The 22,105-nt window shown below is 45.1% G+C and overlaps 1 protein-coding gene across 2 annotated transcripts in view; it reads right to left on the reverse strand.

Annotated features, from left to right (window-relative positions):
- The window catches only part of notch1b (notch receptor 1b), a 51,280-nt gene extending 35,319 nt beyond the window's left edge, over positions 1 to 15,961 (reverse strand). For both annotated transcript variants that reach the window (XM_079746182.1, XM_079746181.1), the window contains exons 1-7: positions 15,782 to 15,961; positions 14,897 to 14,978; positions 4,940 to 5,199; positions 3,312 to 3,647; positions 1,618 to 1,740; positions 902 to 1,135; positions 71 to 226 (exon numbers count right to left, since the gene is read on the reverse strand). In XM_079746182.1, the coding sequence (XP_079602308.1) occupies positions 71 to 226; positions 902 to 1,135; positions 1,618 to 1,740; positions 3,312 to 3,647; positions 4,940 to 5,199; positions 14,897 to 14,978; positions 15,782 to 15,839 (1,249 nt within the window). In that variant the 5' untranslated portion in view covers positions 15,840 to 15,961. The remainder of the gene's footprint in view (positions 1 to 70; positions 227 to 901; positions 1,136 to 1,617; positions 1,741 to 3,311; positions 3,648 to 4,939; positions 5,200 to 14,896; positions 14,979 to 15,781) is intronic.
- Positions 15,962 to 22,105: the final 6,144 nt, after the last annotated feature.

A 22,105-nucleotide genomic window follows, 5' to 3' on the forward strand; every position in this document is an offset into this window, starting at 1 on the left:
AATTTATAAAAAATATTTGTTGTATTAATGGGCGTTTTTTTGGATTTGATTGGCTCCTGGTGAATTGTACCTAGGGCACACTCATCCACGTCCCGGTCGCAGGAAGCGCCCACGTAGCCCGGGGGACACGTGCACACGTGGTTCCCATTGACCGGGTTGGTGTCACAGTTAGAACCCTTCTGGCACGGGTTACTGATGCAGGCGTCATCCAGCTGACACAGCAGGCCTGGTACCCGGGAGGAGGAGGGAGGGAGGGAGAGAGAGGGAGAGGGAGGAAAGGAGAGAGGGATGGAGAGGGATAGGGAAGGAGAGATAGATGGAGAGGGAGAGGGATAGGGGGAGGGAGAAGGAGAGGGAGAGATACAGAGGGAGAGGGCGATTCACAGGGAGAGGGAGAGAGGGAAGGAGAGAGAGATGGAGAGAGAGAAGGAGTGGGAGAGACACAGAGGGAGAGGGAGAGAGGGAAGAAGAGAGAGATGGAGAGGGAGAGATACAAAGGAAGAGGGAGAGGGAGATGGAGAGAGGGAAGGAGAGAGATGGAGAAGGAGAGGGAGATACAGTGGGTGAGGGAGAGAGGGAGGGAGAGATACATACAGAGAGGGAGAGGGCGAGAGAGAAGGAGAGGGCGAGGGAGAGAGAGGGAGATGGAGAGAGGGAAGGAGAGAGACAGAGAGATAAGGGAGATACACAGGGTGAGGGAGAGAGGGAGGGAGAGATAGATATGGAGAGGGAGGGGCAAGAGAGAGGGAGAGAGAGAGAGAGGGAGACGGAGAGGGAGGGAGAGAATAACATATTTATATAAAGTACTTTAATATTTTACTCTTTAGAAGCTGTTAGGAGAATGGGATGCTTCTTAATAAAGTCCAAACATAGAAAGTAGAAACCAGACACTGGTTCCTACCTGTGTGTCCCAGCGGACACTCGCAGTAGAAGGAGGCGACCCGGTCGTGGCAGGTGGAGCCCTGGTGGCACGCGGCACTCGCACAGTCGTCAATGTTGTTGCTGCAGTCGTCACCGGTCCAGCCGTTCACGCACACACACTGGTAGCTGCCGTAGGTGTTGTGGCATGTGCCTCCGTTCTGGCACGCGTTGGGCATCAGCTGGCACTCATCCACATCTTCTGTGCACTGCTGGCCTGCAGCACAGAGGCAACAGGGTAGTCAGACTCCATCCAAAACATGGACATTATGGAAATAGAAAGGTCCATGTATAGAACCGTGCCTTTAAACAGTGTACACCAAAAGTGAGTTCATTTGTACGACTTCTACACATGAGTTTATTACTAATATTGGTCACTTAGTGTGAGATGTTGTTGAAATGATGCGTGGGGAAGCAGAGAAGTTGATCCTGCAAGGATTTTCATGTTTTAATTTTCTGAATATTGCATTAAAAAAGTGTTTCTAAGGGGTGAGGGTTTTCAAGGGGGGCACGTTTTTAAGGAGAGAGGGTTCCTAATGGGAGGTAACAAAGGGAAGAGGGTTTCTAACGGGAGAGGGTTCCTAAAGGTAGAGTAACAAAGGGAAGAGGGTTTCTAAGGGGAGAGGGTTCCTAAGGGGAGAGGGTTCCTAAGGGTAGCGTTACAAAGTGAAGAGGGTTTCTAAGGGGAGAGTTACATACCGGTGAACTCTGGTTTGCATTGGCAGTTGTAGGTGTTGACTCCATCCACACACAATCCGTCATTAAGGCACTGATGGCCGGGGCAATCGTCGATATTTTGGTCACAATGCTTTCCGGAAAAACCTGGTTGAGGAAAGAAACAGCGATGCTTCTTAAACGTGTGTCCAACAGTCATTGTGGGTAGTAATATTGGATTATTTCGGGTACATTCACAATACAGGGTTAGACAATGTGTCGGCAGGCACAGGTTTGTGTGGCGCCCCTCTCAAGCAGATGATAACATTCATGACCTAAGATATGAACTAATATTGCCCAAGATATGCAGTAGGCTGCTCGATTATGTAAAAAATCACGATTATTTTGGACAATATTGAAATCACGATTATTCAAACGATTATTTTTGAGTTAAAAAACATGATGTGTGTCTCCACTCACTCCATTCTCTCCAGAAAAACACTTTGTAACTGAGAACTTTGAAATTTAGCTTTAAAAAAATACACAAAATGGTCAAATAGAAAATGTTCAATACTAAAATAATGAACCGATATATATCCAGCTGTTCTGCACATTCCATAAAACATTTAATGTAAAAGTAATAAGAAAAAAATAATCGTTATGATCGTTTGACGATAAAATCAAAATCGCGATCAAAATTTGATTTATCGAACAGCCCTACTATGCAGTCACATAAAGAGTCTAGGCACTTGAAACCTTCAAGCCAGAACTGAACCAGCCCATTGGGGTATTATGTGAAGGTAGTGCAGACACACTAACAAACCATCTCTTATGGTGTCAGCAAAACACTGTCCATATTAAGAGCAAGGAAGTGAAACTACTCCACAGTTGGGTATGTTTTTACCGTTGAGTTCTTACCCTGGGAAGAAGGGGTCCCTACCCTCTTGTGGTAACATTCACACACTTTCTAAGGTTAAGGAACCATGAAATGCCTTCCTGAGTTTCACAACTGCCAACCACTATGCTACACTGTGTGGCATAATGTGAAATGCCAATTTAAATTGATAACTGAATAACTACATTAAAGATGAGAAAGAAAACCCTTGGTTAGGTAAGACAAGGGTGTGAGTAAGATGGTATGAAGTCATAAAAAAACAATCACATTATAGTTATTACATTAATTGATTTCTACTCTATTCTCTGCGAAGACATACAGCTTGCTGTAATGTAACCAACAGCAGGACTCAGACACCAAAGTACTGGCAAGGGAGCTGGAAGGGGATGTTGTCTTTTGACCATTTCCTCACGATAAGACTGAAAGCCTTCCGGTAACTCTTATTCTCACACGCACGCATACAACACACGTCCCCCCCCCCCCCCCGTCCCCCCCCCCCCCCCCCCCCCCCCCCCCCCCCACACACACACACACACACACACACACACACACACACACACACACACACACACACACACATACACACAATACACACACAATACACACACATACGAAAATCCAGGAGAAGCCTAGCTTATGACATCGTGTGGAAACTCGGACCAGTTGACCAGTGTTTCTGCTCGAACATTTAGGGTGATGTTTATTTCTGACATGCATATGAGTTTTTACTATATGTTCACAGATAACATATCCAAAAAAAAAGCATAAAATATTATACTAAAAGGGTCAGTGTGTTGCGACAGATATATCATTGATACTCCATGATGGAGGGTCCTTGACTTACCTGAAACACAGGTGCACTGGTAGCTGGCGTCCCCCTTCTGGACGCAGGTGCCCCCGTTGTGGCAGGGTGAGGGGCTGCAGGGCATGTAGTGGCTCTCGCAGTGCGCGCCTGTGTACTCGGCGGGACACTGGCAGTGGTAAGTGCCAACCGCGTTGACGCACACGCCCCCGTGGCGGCAGGGGGGCGGGCTCTGGGCGCACTCGTTGACGTCCTGCTGGCAGGTCTTGCCGGAGAAGGACGGGGTGCAGGTGCACACGTACTGGGACTTTAAGAGAGCGCACTGCCCGCCGTTAGAGCAGGGGTTGGAGGCACAGTTGGCCTGCTGGCACACCACACCTGGAGAAGAATAAACATCCTTCATCCTCTGTTGTGAAATATAGGACTGAATGGCTGAATGGCTCTTAGCTCTCTGTGTGTCTCTCTCTCTCACTCTGATCCTCTCTCACTCTTATCCTTCTTCTCTCCCTTATTCTGTCTTATCGTCCTTCTTATCCATCATCTTACTCTAAAAATTCTTCCGGAGCCTTTGGGCTATGTTTCCATAGATCACACCTTAAAACAACCTACTGTAATGTTTAGATTGATCTGATTATTTCCTCTGGTTGTAAGCTGTATCAAGTCAAGGACTATGAAAACCATGCTTTCTGTATCATACAAGAATTAATCTTCTATGTTTTTTGTTCATATATAGGTCAGGCAATATGGACTGTAGTTGTCTCCACATATAAGAGAAGGTCCACAATGTAAATTCATAAGCCATAGCAATTGGCACAATCTCTGCCGAAACAAAGCTTAAAGCGATAGCTCTTATTAAATAAAGTACCAAAATCATAAGAACAATTTGAAACAGGGCAACCTGCATCAAAACCAACATTCATTCATGGCCACTTTTGCTGCACCATTCCTCACAAATAAATGTCATTAATGTTTTGATTTCATAGGGAACCAACTTCACACAGGTGACTTAGAAACCTTCAACCTTCAAAGAGGAGAATTTTTAACCCTGCGCTATTTGTTAAAGTTTTTCCATTAGAAACCTCTTCAGTTGAGCTGTATAGTACAGTACAGTTAAAGCTTTATCAGCTTGTTAATGTCGTTTAACACAGAGGGACGGAGGACTTGTGGATGGGGACGTTGACTCCTTGAGAGACGGTCTAGTTCAGATACGTGTTAATGGAGTCTCTGTATTAAGAAAGTGAGCTAGTAAAGTTATAAAAAAAATGAATTCAAATTATATTATCAAAGTAATGTTTGGCGATAAAGCTTTGCCATAACCAAGTGGAACTGGGAGTGATGAAAGGATCCTAAAGCCACTGACGGGATACTGATGTTTGGCCATTTTGCGTTATATAAATACCACATTTGTTTTTACCAATGAAACCACTTATAAAACATTTTTACCACTTGAAAAAAACTCGATCCTGCAGCAGTTTCTCCGCCTGCTACGTTTACAAGCAGTGAAATTTTAGCACTGAATATGGAATGGACTTTTTCTCTTCACTGATTATTAATATAATTATTATATATAATAATTTGGAAACCTAAGGGATATCCAAAGTTTGACATGACGCATTGGTGCCAGCCCTAGTATCAACAGGTACTCCCAGCGATACCTAACGATCTCTTACCGGACCACCCTGGGGGGCAGCGGCAGCGGTACGCCCGGAGGCCGTCGGGCTCGCAGGTTGCTCCATTCTGGCACGGCGAGCTGGAGCAGGCGTTGGTCGGCGTGGTGCAGCGAAGGTCGGCCCAGCCCGGCTTGCAGGCACAGCTGAAGTCCACCGTGTTGCCGTGCGGCACGGAGCGGCAAACGCCGCCGTTCATGCATGTCCCCGTGGTGCAGGGGTTGCGGACCTGGCAGCGGCTACCCATGTATCCCTCGCTGCACCTGAGAGGAACAGGTGAGGGTTTGGTCAGACAGCCCCAGGATAGAGCGACTAAACTATTACATTGAGCCATATAGCAGATGTTTCTACCAGGGTCCAGAGTTCACTTACTAACTAACCAGAGAGGAAAAATCAGCGGGCCAAGGAAATTATTTAAAAATGATGTGTTACCCAAATACTTACATGTTACGGCGTAAACAATCCCTATTTGTAACTGCCAAATGGTCAACTCTGTCCACCATTGGCTGGTGGTGGGTGTTCATTTTGGACAAGGCTTTTCTTTATCTAAAAGCCACTTGAAAGTGATTTGATTTTGAGTTGCTTTAAAGGAAGTTGCTCTAAATGTGCTGCACAAATGCTACTGATTTGAGTTTGTAGCGTTTTCCAGTCGTAGGGTCATACATAACAAGGATGTTGCAGCTTTGTTATCACATTACTAAAAAGGGGGAGGATAAAGGAAAATTAGATAGCTATGTCTCTTTTAGCCTGGCTTACACATGAACAGAGTCAGACCAATGGAGGATGAAGGGTCTTCAGAGGACACAATGGTCAGCCCGTGATGGCTCCATTGCATGGGAAACACGGGGCCTGTGCTAACCAATGGCAGCCTAGCTAACTGGTGATTGGTCTGAAAGCGCCTCCAGGGTCAGTAGGCTGTGTCTCTCCGTGTTTGTTTTACAACCAGCAACACAGCCATGAGAAACTATGCAGCCAGGGGGGCATTCATCCCTCCAGTGACCCTATCCTGACACAATGTGTCCCGGGCCGTAAAACACAAGAGAGGCAGGGGTAGATGGAAGGATTAGATGGGAGGATGAGGAAGGGGCACGCACTCTTGTGATGTTTCTCACAGGTTATGTTTTAGCCATAAACACTGAGGCCGCTAGCAAGAGCTTCCCAGAGAGACAGAGACAGAGACACACACAAACACACACACACACACACACACACACACACACACACACACACACACACACATACACACACACACATACACACACATACACACACACACACGCCGACAGGAAGACAGGCAGGCCAGTAGGTTGGTCAGGTTTGAGGGTGGATGGGGAAACCACCTTGAAGCATGTCAGGGGAAGCCCCCCACTCCCTTACTGTCATATTCCCATATTCCACACCTTAGAAAAAAAAGGCTGTCGCCACAGCAACGCTGGGTGGCCGACAATGTTTTTTTCAGTACAAAACAAAAGAAGGCAACAAATCGACCTCTGATTACAGCTTTTTAAACCCAGCCGAAAAAATATCAGCCACGAATTCCTGTCAGTAATCCCGTTTTTCCCCAAAATTAGAAAGGATAAAAAGGTTAAACAGGAGTAGCCAGCCACAAAAAGCCCCCCCCCCCCCCCCAGCTTTAAGGCCTGAGACCGTCCCCCTCTGGTCCCTTTGTCACTGCTCATTCATCCTAAGGACAAGGCTGTGTCTGTCCCATGTCTGAGCTGCAAGCTAACATTGTGGCGGCTTCAAAGCGCCGCGGCTCCGCTGTGAGCCTCCGCTGTGAGCCTCCGCTGTGAGGCCCGTTATTCTGAACTACCAGAGAGGCTGCCTCAGACACAGGAGCCTGGGACCGTGTGTGAATACCCCGGAATTCCCATGAGGAGCTTCAGAACTGTGTTTATTGCATGGATACCATGTGGGAGCATGCTTTTATATTCCCCTTTATTTACCTCATCTTTTGGTATATTTGTTTCCTATTATTTAGACTAAATGTTTAGCCTTTTTTATTTTTTCATCTTTTCGTCCCCGTTGTTTTTGTGCTTTATATTTTTTTCTTATTAATTTACTATTTATTCAGTTTTCTATGATCTTGTGAAGGGATCAATGTTAAAAGAAACAATTTTCGGGTTGGTATCAATACAGTAATCGAATCCGAGGGGATGATGAAGTCTTAACATCAACCCCTCCGTACGGCCCCCACCCGGGACCCCTCCGTACGGCCCCCACCCCAGAACCCCTCCGTACGGCCCCCACCCACCCCAGAACCCCTCCGTACGGCCCCCACCCCAGAACCCCTCCGTACGGCCCCCACCCCAGAACCCCTCCGTACGGCCCCCACCCCAGAACCCCTCCGTACGGCCCCCACCCCAGAACCCCTCCGTAGGGCCCCCAGCCGGGACCCGAACAACATAGTGAACACCCTTCTCTGAACCTCAAATAAAAGCGGTGGTGTACTTCTGTGGTTTCACCAGCCCAGCTGTTCTGTGAAGTAGCACGACACACACACACCCGCCACACCCTAGCCAGGCTTGTTTGTTTAATGCAATAAGTTTAACTAAATAAGACCTGATCGTTGAAGCGTGTGGCGGAGTTGAATCCATATAGGCATTAGGTGAAGGAATTCACTTTCCACTGCATTCCAGAACCCTGGAGATCATCCTCATTCTCTCACAGGACCGCAGGAGCGTGCTGGGTGGTGAGGATGCCAATGGTGGAGGTGCATCATAATGTTTTCAGTGTAGCAATGTTGACAGGGAGAGGAAGCGGGGTCCAGTAAGGACCCCGTGGTGGTGGCGGTGACGGCTGGGCCCGTGAGGGGGTGCACGAGTGTGCTGGAAAAAGGCCAGGGAGCAGGTGCGCATGTTAATGAGCCGGCCATGGCAGCTGCTGCCCTCCTCCCTCCCTCCATCCCTCCTCCCTCCCTCCATCCCTCCTCCCTCCCTCCATCCCTCCTCTCTTCCTCCAGTCTACTCCTCACTCACTGCCCCCCCCTCCCTCCCTCCATCCCTCCTCTCTTCCTCCAGTCTACTCCTCACTCACTGCCCCCCCCTCCCTCCCTCCATCCCTCCTCTCTTCCTCCAGTCTACTCCTCACTCACTGCCCCCCCCTCCCTCCCTCCATCCCTCCTCTCTTCCTACAGTCTACTCCTCACTCACTGCCCCCCCCTCCCTCCCCCACCAGCAAATTTAGAGGGGGGAAATAATTCATTTTGATGAGATTTTGAGAGACAGTTTTATAAGAGATTTGTTGATCTGGGGAGAGCACGAGAGATATCAACAGGCCAGAAGTGAAGGGGACAGAGAGCGAGTATATGATAGCTAGAGAGAGGGGGAGAGAGGGGGGGAGAGAGAAAGACAACTAGAAAGAGAGACGAGGCGAGAGACAGAGAGATACCCACAGAGATACAGAGAAACATAAAGAGAGAGAGCAAGAGAGTCATAAAAAGGGGGAGACGGACAGAGAGAGCATTTTTTTCCTCTCGAAGCGGAGTTAAAGTAGCCCCTCCCCTTTCCTCTCCTCCCATCCTGTGTCCACTCTTCCTCTTTGTCTTCCTCTTCGTCTCCCTCTAATCTCTTCCTCCTGTACCTTTGCCTCATTGCCCACTTATCATCCAATTTCTCCTCATTATTTGTTGACTTTTTTACATTACTTTTTATTTGGTGGACAGCCATCACACGGACACACACACGCACGCACGAATGCACGCACACACACACACACACACACACACACACACACACACACACACCTGGCAGATTCTGTTCCTAGAATTTGGCCAGATTTTTAAATTCAATTTTTTACTTGGGGAAATTTGGGGAAATTTCCCCAAAATTGGGGAGGGGAGAATTGGGGAGGGTACAGACATTGTAGGGTAGCAGGGATAATGGATTAGATAAGAGTAGAGTAGATTACAGACAGAGTATTGTAGAGTAGTAGGGATTATGGAGTATAGTAGAGTAAAGTAGAGGGGGGTATAGTACTAGAGTAACTTTAGGTGGAGTACAGTACAGTAGAGTAGAGGAGGAGTAAGGTAGGGTACAGTTGAGTAGAGGAGGAGTAATGTAGTTACAGTTGAGTGAGGGCCTAATGATTCAGAAGGAATGTTGGTGTTTGTCTCAAACTGCACCCCCTCCTCGTCTCCCACCCTTACCCCCTCCCACTCTCTCTGCACAAAGAAAACATCAATGGAGCGGGCTGACTGCCGCTTTACAGCTCCGCCATAAAAGTAACACCAGGTTTTCAACCGCACTCAGGGCACCTCACCCACCTAGCCCTCTAGACAAACACTCTAGAGTGACCCCCCCCACGCAGGTCCACGTGAAGGCTCTCTGCAAACAAGTTCACGTGAAGGTGAGGAGCTCTATGTCCACCACAGCTCGCGCTTCACAAGGTTACAGTTGGCTCTTTGACCTGTATGGAGCCCGGAGAATAAAGGGTGGTCGCCGGGCAGCCCCGCGCACGCAGACGCTTTTATAGGGTATTTAACTGCCTGTATATACCTCAGACCCTTTTAAATAGGGGGGTTTAAGACAAAAGGCATTCATTAAGGTTTTTTTTCTTTTCCTTTTTTTATTTAAAGAGACATGACTTTGCACAGAACAAATAAGCATAGCAGCTGCTCCAACAAGAGAGAGCTCAGGGCAGGCCAGGGATAATCTCGGCAGCGTAGGGTTAGAGCAGCAGCAGCAGCAGGTAAACTGAACCGCCAGCAAGATAAACAGTGTGGGACAAATCAGGAGCTGAGCAAACATCAGGTGTGAGGAGGAGGGGGGTTCATCCGACTGTGTGTGAGACAATCATCTACTGATACTGAACTGTTATGATCTGTCATTTTCTCAGACTGCGGCTCCACTACTATTGTTCTCCAGTATGTTTTCTCTGGCTCCGCGCTGCGCTGGGACTGCTGCTGAGGCGCGCGGCTGTCTCTGTTACCCGTGGCAACAGGTCGGCATGATGGGGAGCCCCTCAGCAGATGTTGTGGTGACATATGACCCCGTGCCAGGCCTAGCTCAGGGAAAATAAATATAAGGGGGGCTTTCCGCAGTATTGGGCCAATCTGCCATCTGCCTTCTTCGTGGGGTCACACGACACACAGAAAGAGATAGGGCTCTTTGAAGCAGATCTAGGTTACATATGTTACACTGTAGATAAACGAACTGGGAGAACCATTCCTGTAGCCGAGTAAGAGGCTTTGTGAATTAAGTTGTCCATAGGTTTTTGTTCCATTATTATTGTGAGAAGCACACTTAAGCACTGTGGGACAATAAAAGCATGGCTATTATGGATCAAATGCAAATAGGTTTATTGGTCTGTTTTTTTGGGGGGATTTTTAAATCATGACTATTGTCCCTTTATTTGAAGCAGAAACGACCTGCTGCTGGTGGGTCCTTCTTTCCATGGCAGTGACCAGCATTCATCATGTTGGTTTTGTGTCTATGCTATCAAACGGTATCAAACGGTATCAAACGGTCCAAACGGTGTGTTTGTGCTTTTCTTATTATCTATCTGTGGGCCCCACTGCGCCCCCATTTTCCTTCTCATTTGCTGGCTGTTGGCCGCCCGGTCCTACACTAATTTTCCTTTGGTCTAGTCTGAACTTTTAAAGGTCTGGCCTGAGGGGGTTAAAAGGGGAGGAAGTTTATCTTTTTGTTTTTCTCATACCTCAACTTCCCCTCACCTCTGTCTCCCTTAACTGCCCAGAAAGTATTCTTAAGGTTGGGCTTTTTCTTAAAGGGTAATTCTGGTGTAAAATGGATTTTGGATATGTTTTGTATGATAACGAGTTGAAACGTTCGTTTTGGAGCACAAAAACCGCATATAGATGCTTTCTTCAGTTGGCTGTTTTTAGCCGATTCTATCAAAACGCTATAAACTTGGAACGATGGGGGCACTGGTTATGGTAAAAACTAAACCGCTATTTTATACCACTTAAAAGACTAAAAGTAGCCCGACACTTCTTTGGGTAGTATAATAAGGGTCTTAACATATAAAACGAGGCATTGAAAACTTTGTAAGTGTACAGATTGTTTATTAAAAAGGACATTTTATACACACAATACCATCAGTAGATCACCCGTCGACGCCATTTTGTTTTTAAGACTCGGTAGGTAGATTGACGAACACAGAGATTGTGACATCCGTCAGCAACACGCAAGCTCTGTGTTCGCCAATCTACTTATTGAGTCTTAAAAACAAAATGGCGATTTAGATTTTACCATAACCAGTGCCCCCATCGTTCCAAGTTTATAGCGTTTTGATAGAATCGCCTAAAAACAGCCAACTGAAGAAAGCGTCTATATGTGTTTTTTGTGCTCCAAAACAAACTTTTCAACTCGTTATCATACAAAACATATCCCAAATCCATTTTACACCGGAATTACCCTTTAACATTGATACAAATCTGTACCGCAATGCAAGAAAACCTAAAAAATACCTCAAACATACACAAACAACCCTGGGCTTGGGGAATTGGATTGCTGAAAAACAAAATAGGGTCTAAAACAAGTTGTTAAATGAAGGGTTTTGTGCCAAAACCCTTTGGCACACACGGACCAGAGCTGAGAACCAAACTCAAATTATAGGGGGCGGCCTAGCCCCCCTGGTCTCTCCCTGCCTCCGTCCATCCAACCGTCCTCCTCTCTTCCTCTAATCATCCATGGGAGCTGACCGGTCTTCAATGCACCTGGACACAGCACACCTCATTAGGGACACTGTTTATTTACTACCATTACCAAGTCAAACCATGGGAACAAGCACTCCCCCAGGGACCTGTGTGTGTGTGTGTTTGTGACAATGTCTGTAATGAGCAGTACTACTGCATGCTTTGAGGGGCTGGGAACAGGTCACAGGCTTGATGGGACTCTCAAAAGGTTGTAACATAACGGGGAGACTGAAGTTTCTAAAGTTTAGGACTTAACTGTCACCTTGTTTAGAACTGCAGTTTAGCCTGAGAGCAGCACAGTATGTGTGCATGTGTGTGTGTCTGTGTGTGTTCTAGTAACTATATCGGTCTTATGATCTGCACAGCTGCCTCGGCGCCTTGATTGTGCTGTCTGGATACCTTGAAAATTGGGACCATTTTGTTAAAAAAAAAGCAGAATATCAGTGTGTGTGTGTGTGTGTGTGTGTGTGTGTGTGTGTGTGTGTGTGTGTATTCTAGCAGTGAGAGTGACTGAGCTCTGAAAGGGCAGCTGGCTGACTAGCGGAGTAAAGCTGTCTTTGTTTGCAGCTGAATGGGGAAGAAGCCACAGGTAATAGTGGGTATAATGTGTCGCACAACTACTGCTGTAGGAGTATGTGGTCACTACACTGCACTCCAAAGACAGGTGCTCCACAAACAGGTGGTCCGGCTCAATGACACAGGGAGGTGTGCGTGTTTGTTTGTCTGTGACTCTGACAAATACACACACAAACACCCATTAAATACAAAAAACGATATCCCGACGTGCCAACCAGTATGATTGAAATGTGTGAATTTCTCGTGACAGGTTCCATGCTGAGAGGGTCAGATACCACTAATCCACAGAGCTGACGTTCCACACCGACCAGACTCGCTCATTCTCGGTCTCTCTCGGTTTCTTGCTCTCTCTCCTACAGTAAGCAGTCCATAAAGATAGCTCACGCAGTCTGTCTCGTATCATGATAAGATCAGATACGGCACCTTTTCTTCCCCCCTGGGCCACTTGGAGGCGGGTTTGTGAATCTGAATGGAACGAGGTGGAGGGAAAGAGGGGGAGTAGGATGGACTCATCAGTCCCCAGAACATAGGTGCATTGTAATGATCCCCCAACCTGGGAGAAGGGCCCACTTTCATTGATATCAGGAGAAATGATTGCTGTAGCAGTCAGCCGTCACTACACATGCCAGACTGTGTTAAGGAATGGAGCTGCTTGTTATCCGACTAGTGATGCACAAGTATGCACATCCATGCAAGGCATGCACGTAAGCAATGCACACAAGCAATCAAAACCTGCCGCCTAAAGAGCGGCAGGTTTTGATTGGAGGCGATGTGTGCTGGAAGACGCCACAGTGTTGAGTGGCGTAATATAGACTTTTTCTTTCTATCATTATATTTGTGCAAGTATTTTGAGCCCTTCCGCTTTACGGCATTAGAGCATTAGCTGTACAGTTAAAACATTGAACTATTGACAATTTTTTTTTTAATTATTCAAACCTTTACCTCCTCTCGGAGCTTGGTTGGGTTTGGTAATTCCATAAACCAAAGCATGTTTTTTATTTTGACTACACAGTCATGCAATAGTAGGTGGGCCTTAGTGTCCAGCTATAAGATTTCTCTTTAACAGAAGGTGATCTGGTCTGGTAGTATAGGACGTTGAAATAATGTGTAATAAATTCATCATGAATCCATGATAAAAAAGACAAACAAATTCCACACTACAGATATCTAAACTGACAATTGTAAAATAACACCTCATAATCTCAGTGTAATGCTGAATTAAAAAATATCAATCTGAATGAGAGTATTGTTGTGGCAATGGAGCCCAATAGAAGCCCAACAAAAACACACCCAGCAGAGTGGACAAAAACAAAGAGCCTGCTTCTCCCACTCATCTCTTCACAAAGCGCAGGGCTGGAGAAAGCTACTTTAACCCAATCACCATGTTTAATAGGAAGCCCAGAAGAAGACAGGGCAACCAAGGAGGCACAATGATGGCATTGTTTCCCAAGTGTGTGTGTGCTGTGTGTGTGTTTCTGCACGTGTGCATCTATATGTGTCTGTGTGTCTGCTTTTGTGTGTGTGTATGTGTGTGTATGATGTGTGTGTGTGTATGTGTGTGTTTGCAACATAGCCACGCAAGCTAAGATGTTTCTGAGAACCAATGACCTGACCCAACATACACTGCATTTCAGAATGCCCCAGCTGCATTAACCTCCTCCTTCACAGCTTCTCAGGTAAAATGAGAACCCCACCCAAATCCCAAACTCCAGCCTCAGCCCACGCCTCACCCGATTCCAGGCTGGAGAGCTTGAGCTCAACCCCGTGGGTGACTATTGCGAAACTTGAGGCGAGAAAGGAGCCGGGCAACCAAACTGTCTTAAGTAGGTAATTAAAAAATGCACTCTCTATATTTGTATTGGGTAGGATGACGTTGTGGTGGCTTACGTCTGACTTTGCCCGACCATCTGTCAGAGAAAACGGACAGTTTATAGGGGGGCACAAGAGAGGGTGAGAGACAGATAGACAGAGCGACAGACATGGAGAGAGTGAGCCAGACAGGGAGAGAGTGAGAGGACAGAGAGAGACAGATAGAGTGAGATAGAGACCAGGAAAGAGAGAGACGGGGGTGAGAATTTTTATAATAGAGGGGAGTGTTGAGGGCTGTTGAAGTGGGGACAAAATCCCAGGAGAGAAAGGGAAGGAGTATGCGCATGTGCATGTGTGCGTGTGTGTGGGGGGGAGGGGGGGCGGTGGGGCGAGGCTGTGAGGGTCTCTCTGGGAAGCCTCACCCAGATTAGTCACACAGAATTAATGGCAGGAGAGAACAATGACCACCAAGCTTCTGGCAATCCCAGCTGTCGCTCCGTGAAAGAAAAGAAAAACAAGATTTAAGGCAGAGAGAGAGGGAGGGAGAGAGGGAGAGAGAGCGAGAGCGTAAGCGAGAGAGAGAGTGAGAGAGAGAGAGAGAGAGAGAGAGAGAGAGAGAGAGAGAGAGAGAGAGAGAGAGAGAGAGAGAGAGAGAGAGAGAGAGAGAGAGAGAGAGAGAGAGAGAGAGAGAGAGAGAGAGAGAGCGAGAGAGAGAGAGAGACGGTTGTCGGAGAGGGGTGAAGGCAAGCCGACAGACAGACAACCATAGACGCATACACACAAACACATGCATTGATCCCTGTCCTCCAGACGTTTTGACTGGTTCTGTAACTTATGCTTTCAAGCACCATGAGTCGAAATGTGCATGACAAATTGTTGCAAACTGTTTAGTGTTAAAGTTCAGATGTTAAACTTACTTGCACTCCCCGTTGCCGTCCGGCGTCCCCTCACACTTTCCATCGTTCAGACACGCCTCGGTGGTAATGAAGCATCTTAGGCCTAAGAATTAAAAGTTTTTACAGGGCTGCTATTTCACGACTAGAGCTTTAATAAACGATTCATATGACGTAAAAGTAGTTTCAGGTAAAAAAAATAAATAAAAAAAACGAGTTTGCAATGGTTTATTTTACGTATCAACAAAAGGAAAAGACATTTAGGCCAGGTGTGACCGCTGACACCTGAAGCAATGTGTTGTCAATGCAAAGAGATATGCTTCCAGTGGGCAGCTGTCTCAAATAATGGGCCTTATCTGGCTAGTAAGTTAACACAGCATTGCAAAAATAGTTCTGACTCAAAGCTGCATGACTTTTAAGAGTTACATGACTTTACAGAGTCGTGAAGAAATCACTAGTCCGCTGGCAGCACTAACCAGCGTGTAACAGATGTGTCTCTGGACGTTTGGCATGGAGGAAAGCACTGTTCCTTTGATAAGATATCTTATCACTCTCAACAACAGGTGTCTCAAAAGTAACGAATGAAGATAAAGTAACAAGTTCAAATAAAGTAGCGAATTAAAATAAAGTAGCAAAATTAAATCCCAACGATAGTGCTGGCGCGCGATTCAAAATGTGAAGTAGGCCTAATCAAAGTCGGACCGTTCGCGTGTGACCATGTCTCAATTATTATACCGGTCGAAGTAGTGGTTTTATAAATATATATATATATCTATACTTCGACCGGAATGGATAAAATAAAATACCTTAGCTTAGTTTCCGTCACATTAAGATATCTCCTTCATGTTAAGATATATAATGTATGTTAAGATATATAAAGCCATCATGGCAGTGTCGCGTGTCGCTTACCTTGTGCCAGTGCTATCAGCGACAACAACAAAATAAGTTTCCCAAAGAAAATATGCATTCCTTCTATTTTAAATGTTATAATTCCACGTGAGTAAGAGTCATATATCCGATATTGCAAATCATCCTCGGATAGCGGTAGATCCACAGAAAGTCCCTCTGGTGTCCGTGTCGTCCCTGTCGCTCCAGAGTTAGAGTGAGTTCTGAAGCTTCTCTCCATTCCATCTCCTCCTCTGGGGGCGTCATCTTCCTCCTCCTCCTCCTCCTCCCACATCATCAACAAGTGCTTCACTCATATCCTTTACTTTACTTTGGTACCAATTTAAAAACATTTTGGCAAAACATGATGGCTTTTTAAACTTCCTAAAGGGAAGCGTCCAACATTATTTTAGCCTTGTTAACTTTATCAGTGAACTTTCAAACTACCTATCTACTTAATTGTATTCGTACATTTATAGGCACCTTATAATAGCATTAAAATCATTGTATATAAATACTCAAACAGAGATATCTACTTCTCATCTAGGTGCAGTGGGAAAATGTAATATGATTAGCCTGTGTCAACAAGTTGCATCGTCCACTGATAATTACATGCTGACAGCAGTGCAGGTAAGTAAGCCGTTTCCCACCCAGAGACTTCTCAAGCTCCTGCTGTATAAACCAGTCGATACCAGTGTGTTTGGACACGTGACCCTATTTTTCAGTCAGAAAATTCTTGCGATCCGTCAAGACAGTTTTACATTTTTATTGTGCATCTGCCGCATCACCATTTGCCTTTAATATCATCAGATCCAAGTGAAGTTAGCTCCTTGTTTTGTTTATAATGACTGCTGGTATCTTATGGTCTTGCCTTGACACTAAAAAGTAAGAAATATTACTTATAGGTCAGTAACTCCCCATCACCCTATATCTGGACCCCCATGATGGGAACCCTGGAGCTAAGCTTTCAAACAAAGGCCAAACATGTTGAACACCTATATCCTATTTCATATTTTCCTCAAAAATTGTATTTGTATAGTATAGTTGTATTTAACCTTTTCAAGTCTTTGTCTTAAGCCATTTTAAAACCTGTGAATGAAGAGGTTAATTATTGTTTTTAGCTTAATTGAAGAATAGGAAGCAGAATGGAGAAGTTATGACCTTTATAATTGATAAGAAATGTAAAGGCATGTAGCTCCACTGTTTATGTTGAGTTAACCGACAAGAAAATTAATCATGTCAGAACGGCACAATGTTTTTTGTGTCTCCAGGGGAATTTATTTGTTTTCATAAATCATGATGACAGCATATGGGGAGAAAGCCAACAGACAACAGGTAAAACAACTGTCGCCAAGCGCAGAGGGAAAGGGGGGGAAACGTTTTCGCCCTGGGGGAACAGAGCTGAGGCACACGGTGAAACAACACAACACAAAACGTTTTTTTATTCATTTTTTTATTCTTTTATGTGGAAGAATTTGGAGGTGATTTAAGTGTCCTTAACGTAATGGGTCAAACACACATGCACAAAGTTAAACACTGACACACACACACACATACAAACATACATACACACACACTGATGTTGCTGTGATAAGGACTATTAGACTGTGGGGACACACATAGATACAGAGATGTTTTTAGATAATAAGAAGCAGTTGTTAATACATAACAAATGCAAATCTATAAATATGTGACAGGGATACATATATTACCCCCCCCCCCCACCATACCAGTAGCACAGATGCAGCGGCCCATTCCCACTTTCACCAACTTCAACCAACGAACCAATTGTCCCCTGTCCACCTCCTCCTCTACCTCCTCTCATTTACACATGGCCTTTATCCTCTGAGATACATCTTCTCCCTCTTTCTCCTCCTCCGCCTCCCCTTCCTATACCTACTCCTCTGAGTTACACTTGTGCTTCCTCCTACTCCTCTTTGCGTCCGAGTAACAGATGTGCTCTCTCCTCCTCCTCCTCCTCCTCCTCCTCCTTTTTCCTCCTCCTCCTCCTCCCTTTAGGGTGTAATTACGTGCCGGCGTTATTGGTTATGGCGATAGGATCTCCACAGCCTCATGTGGTTCCTCCTGTGGTGAATTGACGTGAACACAGCGCAGCACTAATTCTGCTCCAAGGTTAAAGAGGGGTTTCTAAAATTATATCAACACATGGCAGGGGAGGTGTTCTGTATAGAAAAAACACTACAAATAGACACTGTTCTTCAATCCCTCCATCGAAAACCTACAATAGGAGCCATTATCTGTGATGGCATCTTTGTGGGCAACAAGGGTCATGCGATAGTTCTCCTGCTCTGGGGCCCCAGCTTGTTTCTAGTCCAGAAATGGTCACTTCAGGGATTTCTTCCATAGGAAGTGAGTGGTTTATCTCAGGGAAGGGCTCTAACAGAGTTTGTTTTAGCTCAAGCTTAGCTCTTGGGGGGGTAATCCTTCAGCAATCGCTGCCTTACCAAACGTATACACTACACTCACTTACTGGTCTAGTGAATCCCACAGACAGGCCCCTGAGGACACCTGACATAGACACCATCATCACCACCATTTATCTTAAAGTGTTCAAATATGGCCAAACATGGGCTTAACAATTAATTTTAGTTGAGATCTAGAAAGAAATTAACAAAATCATCTCCATCTATGTCTATCACTTTGCGTCACACTTTTCAAAGTCTTTAAGATATGTTCCATGAGTTTTGGTACTCTCTAAGAAACACTATGCACTATATCTTATGCCCATTTTGCCCATTGCAACATTCCCTGTTGGAGTGTCAGGGAGTTCAGTCATCTGGCTGAGTTTACTGCCAATCTGTCATTGTAAAGTGACACCCTGATCCCCAAAGGCTCAAATATTCTTTTTACAGTTTTTCTTTAAGACTTCTCTAAGACCGTCTGCGGAGAAAGAAGAGGTCTGTTCATGGCCAACAGGTGTGAGCGGGCAGTGGCAGCTTGCCAGGCCAGATGGGGAGCCTAAAGGACGTGTTAGGGCATGTTTCAGGAACATGTTGAAGAAACCCTGACCCATTTAAAGTCAGTTCTCTTCAATCAATTTATCATAATTTGCCGTTGAGGATGTGGTTCAGCTCTGATGACTATAAAGACAATTCATACTTCACACATGCCCACTAATGTTAACAGATCTAGGAGTCAGACCTTTGTAAGGACTTTGGGTTTTCTCTGTCAACAATGTGGCAACAAGTGACAGCTGAAGGCAGGAGACAGGTGTTGGCACTTCAAAAGAAGGGAGTAACAGATAATGGATGATGAAGGTGTTGATCAATTTCCCCTCTGCATTTACAGTCCTACAGATCACTACTTTACTGACATGTTGACTCTATTTGTTATTTCCTTTAATATCCTCGACTAACGTCATTTCCGATATACATGCACACAAGCCCAGAGATGGAGAGAGAGAATGGTGGTGGTGAGGTAGAACCATAGATGCAGCAGGTATTGTTTTTACGCTCATGTCACCTTTCCCGTTGAGCAGCCGGATTGGCCTGATCTTGTTCCTAGGGCAGGCGTTCTCAGCTCACAAGAAAACGCCTGGAAGAGGGGTGCCTCAAAGGTGCTCTCTTGGTGAGGGGTAGTGAGGGAGGTACTTCAAAGTGAGTGATATCTGTTTCCTTAAAATGTTTCAGATATTGCTTCGTCAGTTTCTTTCAAAAAAACTTTCTTCTCCTTGTCGTCATTGGCGTTCTTCTACTCTTCTTCTTCTTGCTTCTGGGGAGCGTTGTCTGACACAGCTTATATGAAGTAAGAAATGGAGAATGTGTCTCAGTAGTGGTAGGGTCGACAGTACAGTCGACCAGATGTAGCCCGTAATACCCATTAGCCCCCTCTCCCAGCCAACCTTACCACTTGAGCAGCACTGTGCATTCATACCAAACGCCACATTTGTCGCCTGGTCGCGGTTTTTGAGTTTGGTCGCGCGACAAGTCATAATCCGTCCTTGTAGTGATTTGTGCAAATCTTTTCACGCGACTTTAGTAGCGCGTGTATGAGGAAGTTGAGTTGTTGTGGAAGTACCAGAGACGTCGGAGAACTCGATGCAGTCTATTCATAATATCATCTGGAGGTGCACACAGCTTTTGGCCGTGATACTATTTATTATATTATATAGATATTTATATATTATATTATATTATATACTATTATATATAGAGCTCCGGGAGTCGCAATTGGCAACCATCACTTTGTCCTCCATGATGCGGTTCACTCCGGACTGCACTGCAGGGAACGGTTGGCCGGTTGAACGCTGATTGGCTGTTACGTTACGTCACTCAGGGAGTGAACGCTGATTGGCTGTCATCACGCGACTGTCGCGGCAAAAGTTCAAATATTTCAACTCGAGCGACGTGTTGCGTCGTGTAGTGCTACTAAATCCTTGTGAACGCGCTCTGCCATACCAGGGCGTTGTGGTTCGAAAGCAACAGGGCGACACCACTCCATACAAAGTAATAAATATTTGAACCTTTGCCGCGACAGTCGCGTGATGACAGCCAATCAGCGTTCACTCCCTGAGTGACGTTACGAAGCGAAAGTGATTGTTCCTGTTTGTGACTCCCGGAGCTCTATATATAATAGTATATAATATTATATAATATATAATGTATAAGTATCTATATAGTATAATATATAATATCACGGCAAAAAGCTGTGTTCGCCTTCGGATGATATTATGAATAGGGGGTTGGTTTGGGTCTCTGACGTCTCTGGTACGCAACAACTAAACTTCGTCATACACGCGCGACTAAAGTCACCGCGACGGATTACGATTTGCCGCACGACTAAACTCAGGCGACAAATGTGGCGTTGGTGTGAACGCAATAATAATAATAATAATAATAATAATAATAATAATAATAATAATAATAATAATAATAATAATAATAATAATAATAATAATAACAATAATAACAATAATAATAATAATAATAATAATAATAGATCGTTTTTTTACAGCGCTTTTCTTGGTACTTTCCTGTGTTTGGCCCCTGGGGGCCGGTCCTCTCACCCTGTCTACTTACACTGCCCTGCGTGGATATCTTTCTGTGTTTATGTCTGTTTCTGATAGTGTGTTTAGACAAAAAGTGTCGGCACATGAAATGAAAAGAAACAACCCTGCCACTACATTATTGCATTCATAAAACAAATAAACAATAATGTTTTTATAGAAAAAAAGCTTGCAAAATGTGGCACGTACAGATAAATACTGTCTCTCTCTCTCTCTCTCTCTCTCTCTCTCTCTCTCTCTCTCTCTCTCTAACACACACAGACGCACGCGCACAAAGGGTTTACTCTCACCCTAAAAAGATCCCTTAGATTTTCTGTGACGGGTCATTTAGGGGCCTCTGCTCTTAATGACAGCCTTGTGGCAGCCTGCCTGTCAGGACTATAAAGCAGTAGCTCCTCCTGCCTCCTTCTCATTACCCAGACCTGTACTTATTCATTCATAGCCCTCAACATACGGATCACTGGAGGTCTGATCGCCAATTCATTGCTACTTCTCCAATTAGACTCTCACTACAATATAGGATCATATATTGTACCACTGCAGGCCATAATTCCTATAATAGACCGGGCTTAACAGATGAATAATGGGATGTATTGGACAGAGGACATGGATAGTGGAGTTTAATGATAGATGTGTTTTCCTGCTCATCTGCAGGGCATCTTGAAACCTGGTTCTGAACGGCTTAAAGGCATCAATCATTGGACTGAATGGAGCTATACAGGGTGGACAACCCTTGTCCCCATGAGGAAAAACACAAACTACTAGACTGCAAGACTATTTCAGGTCCACTCAAACAAGGGGAAGGATCAGGTCGTCTGTGATGATCCTCTATCAATCAATCACTCGCACATTCTATTCACCATGCAAATTACTTTACTTAAAGATATTCAAAAAAAGAGACCAGAATTCAGGTGCATTTCCAAAATGTTAAATTGATCATTTAATTTTTGATTCATTTTAGGATTAAATGATCAATTAACCATTTTGGAAAATGCACCTGAATCTGTTGTTTGCTGCATTAAAGTTTAATGCGACAATCCACTGGGTAGAAGAAACCCATTAAAGAGCCATGGGTTTCTCACTATTCATGTCCTTCTGTAGATTTACTGGGGCATTGGGGGGCATCTTGCATTGTGAAGGTTAGCCTCTCCTCACCTCCAAGACAATACCCACATTCACAAAAGCGGAGGCGCCAAACACACCTGAGAGCAGGAAGAACACTCCATTGTATTCTAGACAAATAATTTCCTTTGCATATCAAACAGAGATATGCATCCTGCAATCTGTGTATTGTTCTCAGAGGTCTTTCTTGGTCTTAATAG

This window comes from Pollachius pollachius, assembly GCF_949987615.1.
Source record: "Pollachius pollachius genome assembly, chromosome: 1".
Taxonomy (NCBI): Eukaryota; Metazoa; Chordata; class Actinopteri; order Gadiformes; family Gadidae; genus Pollachius; species Pollachius pollachius.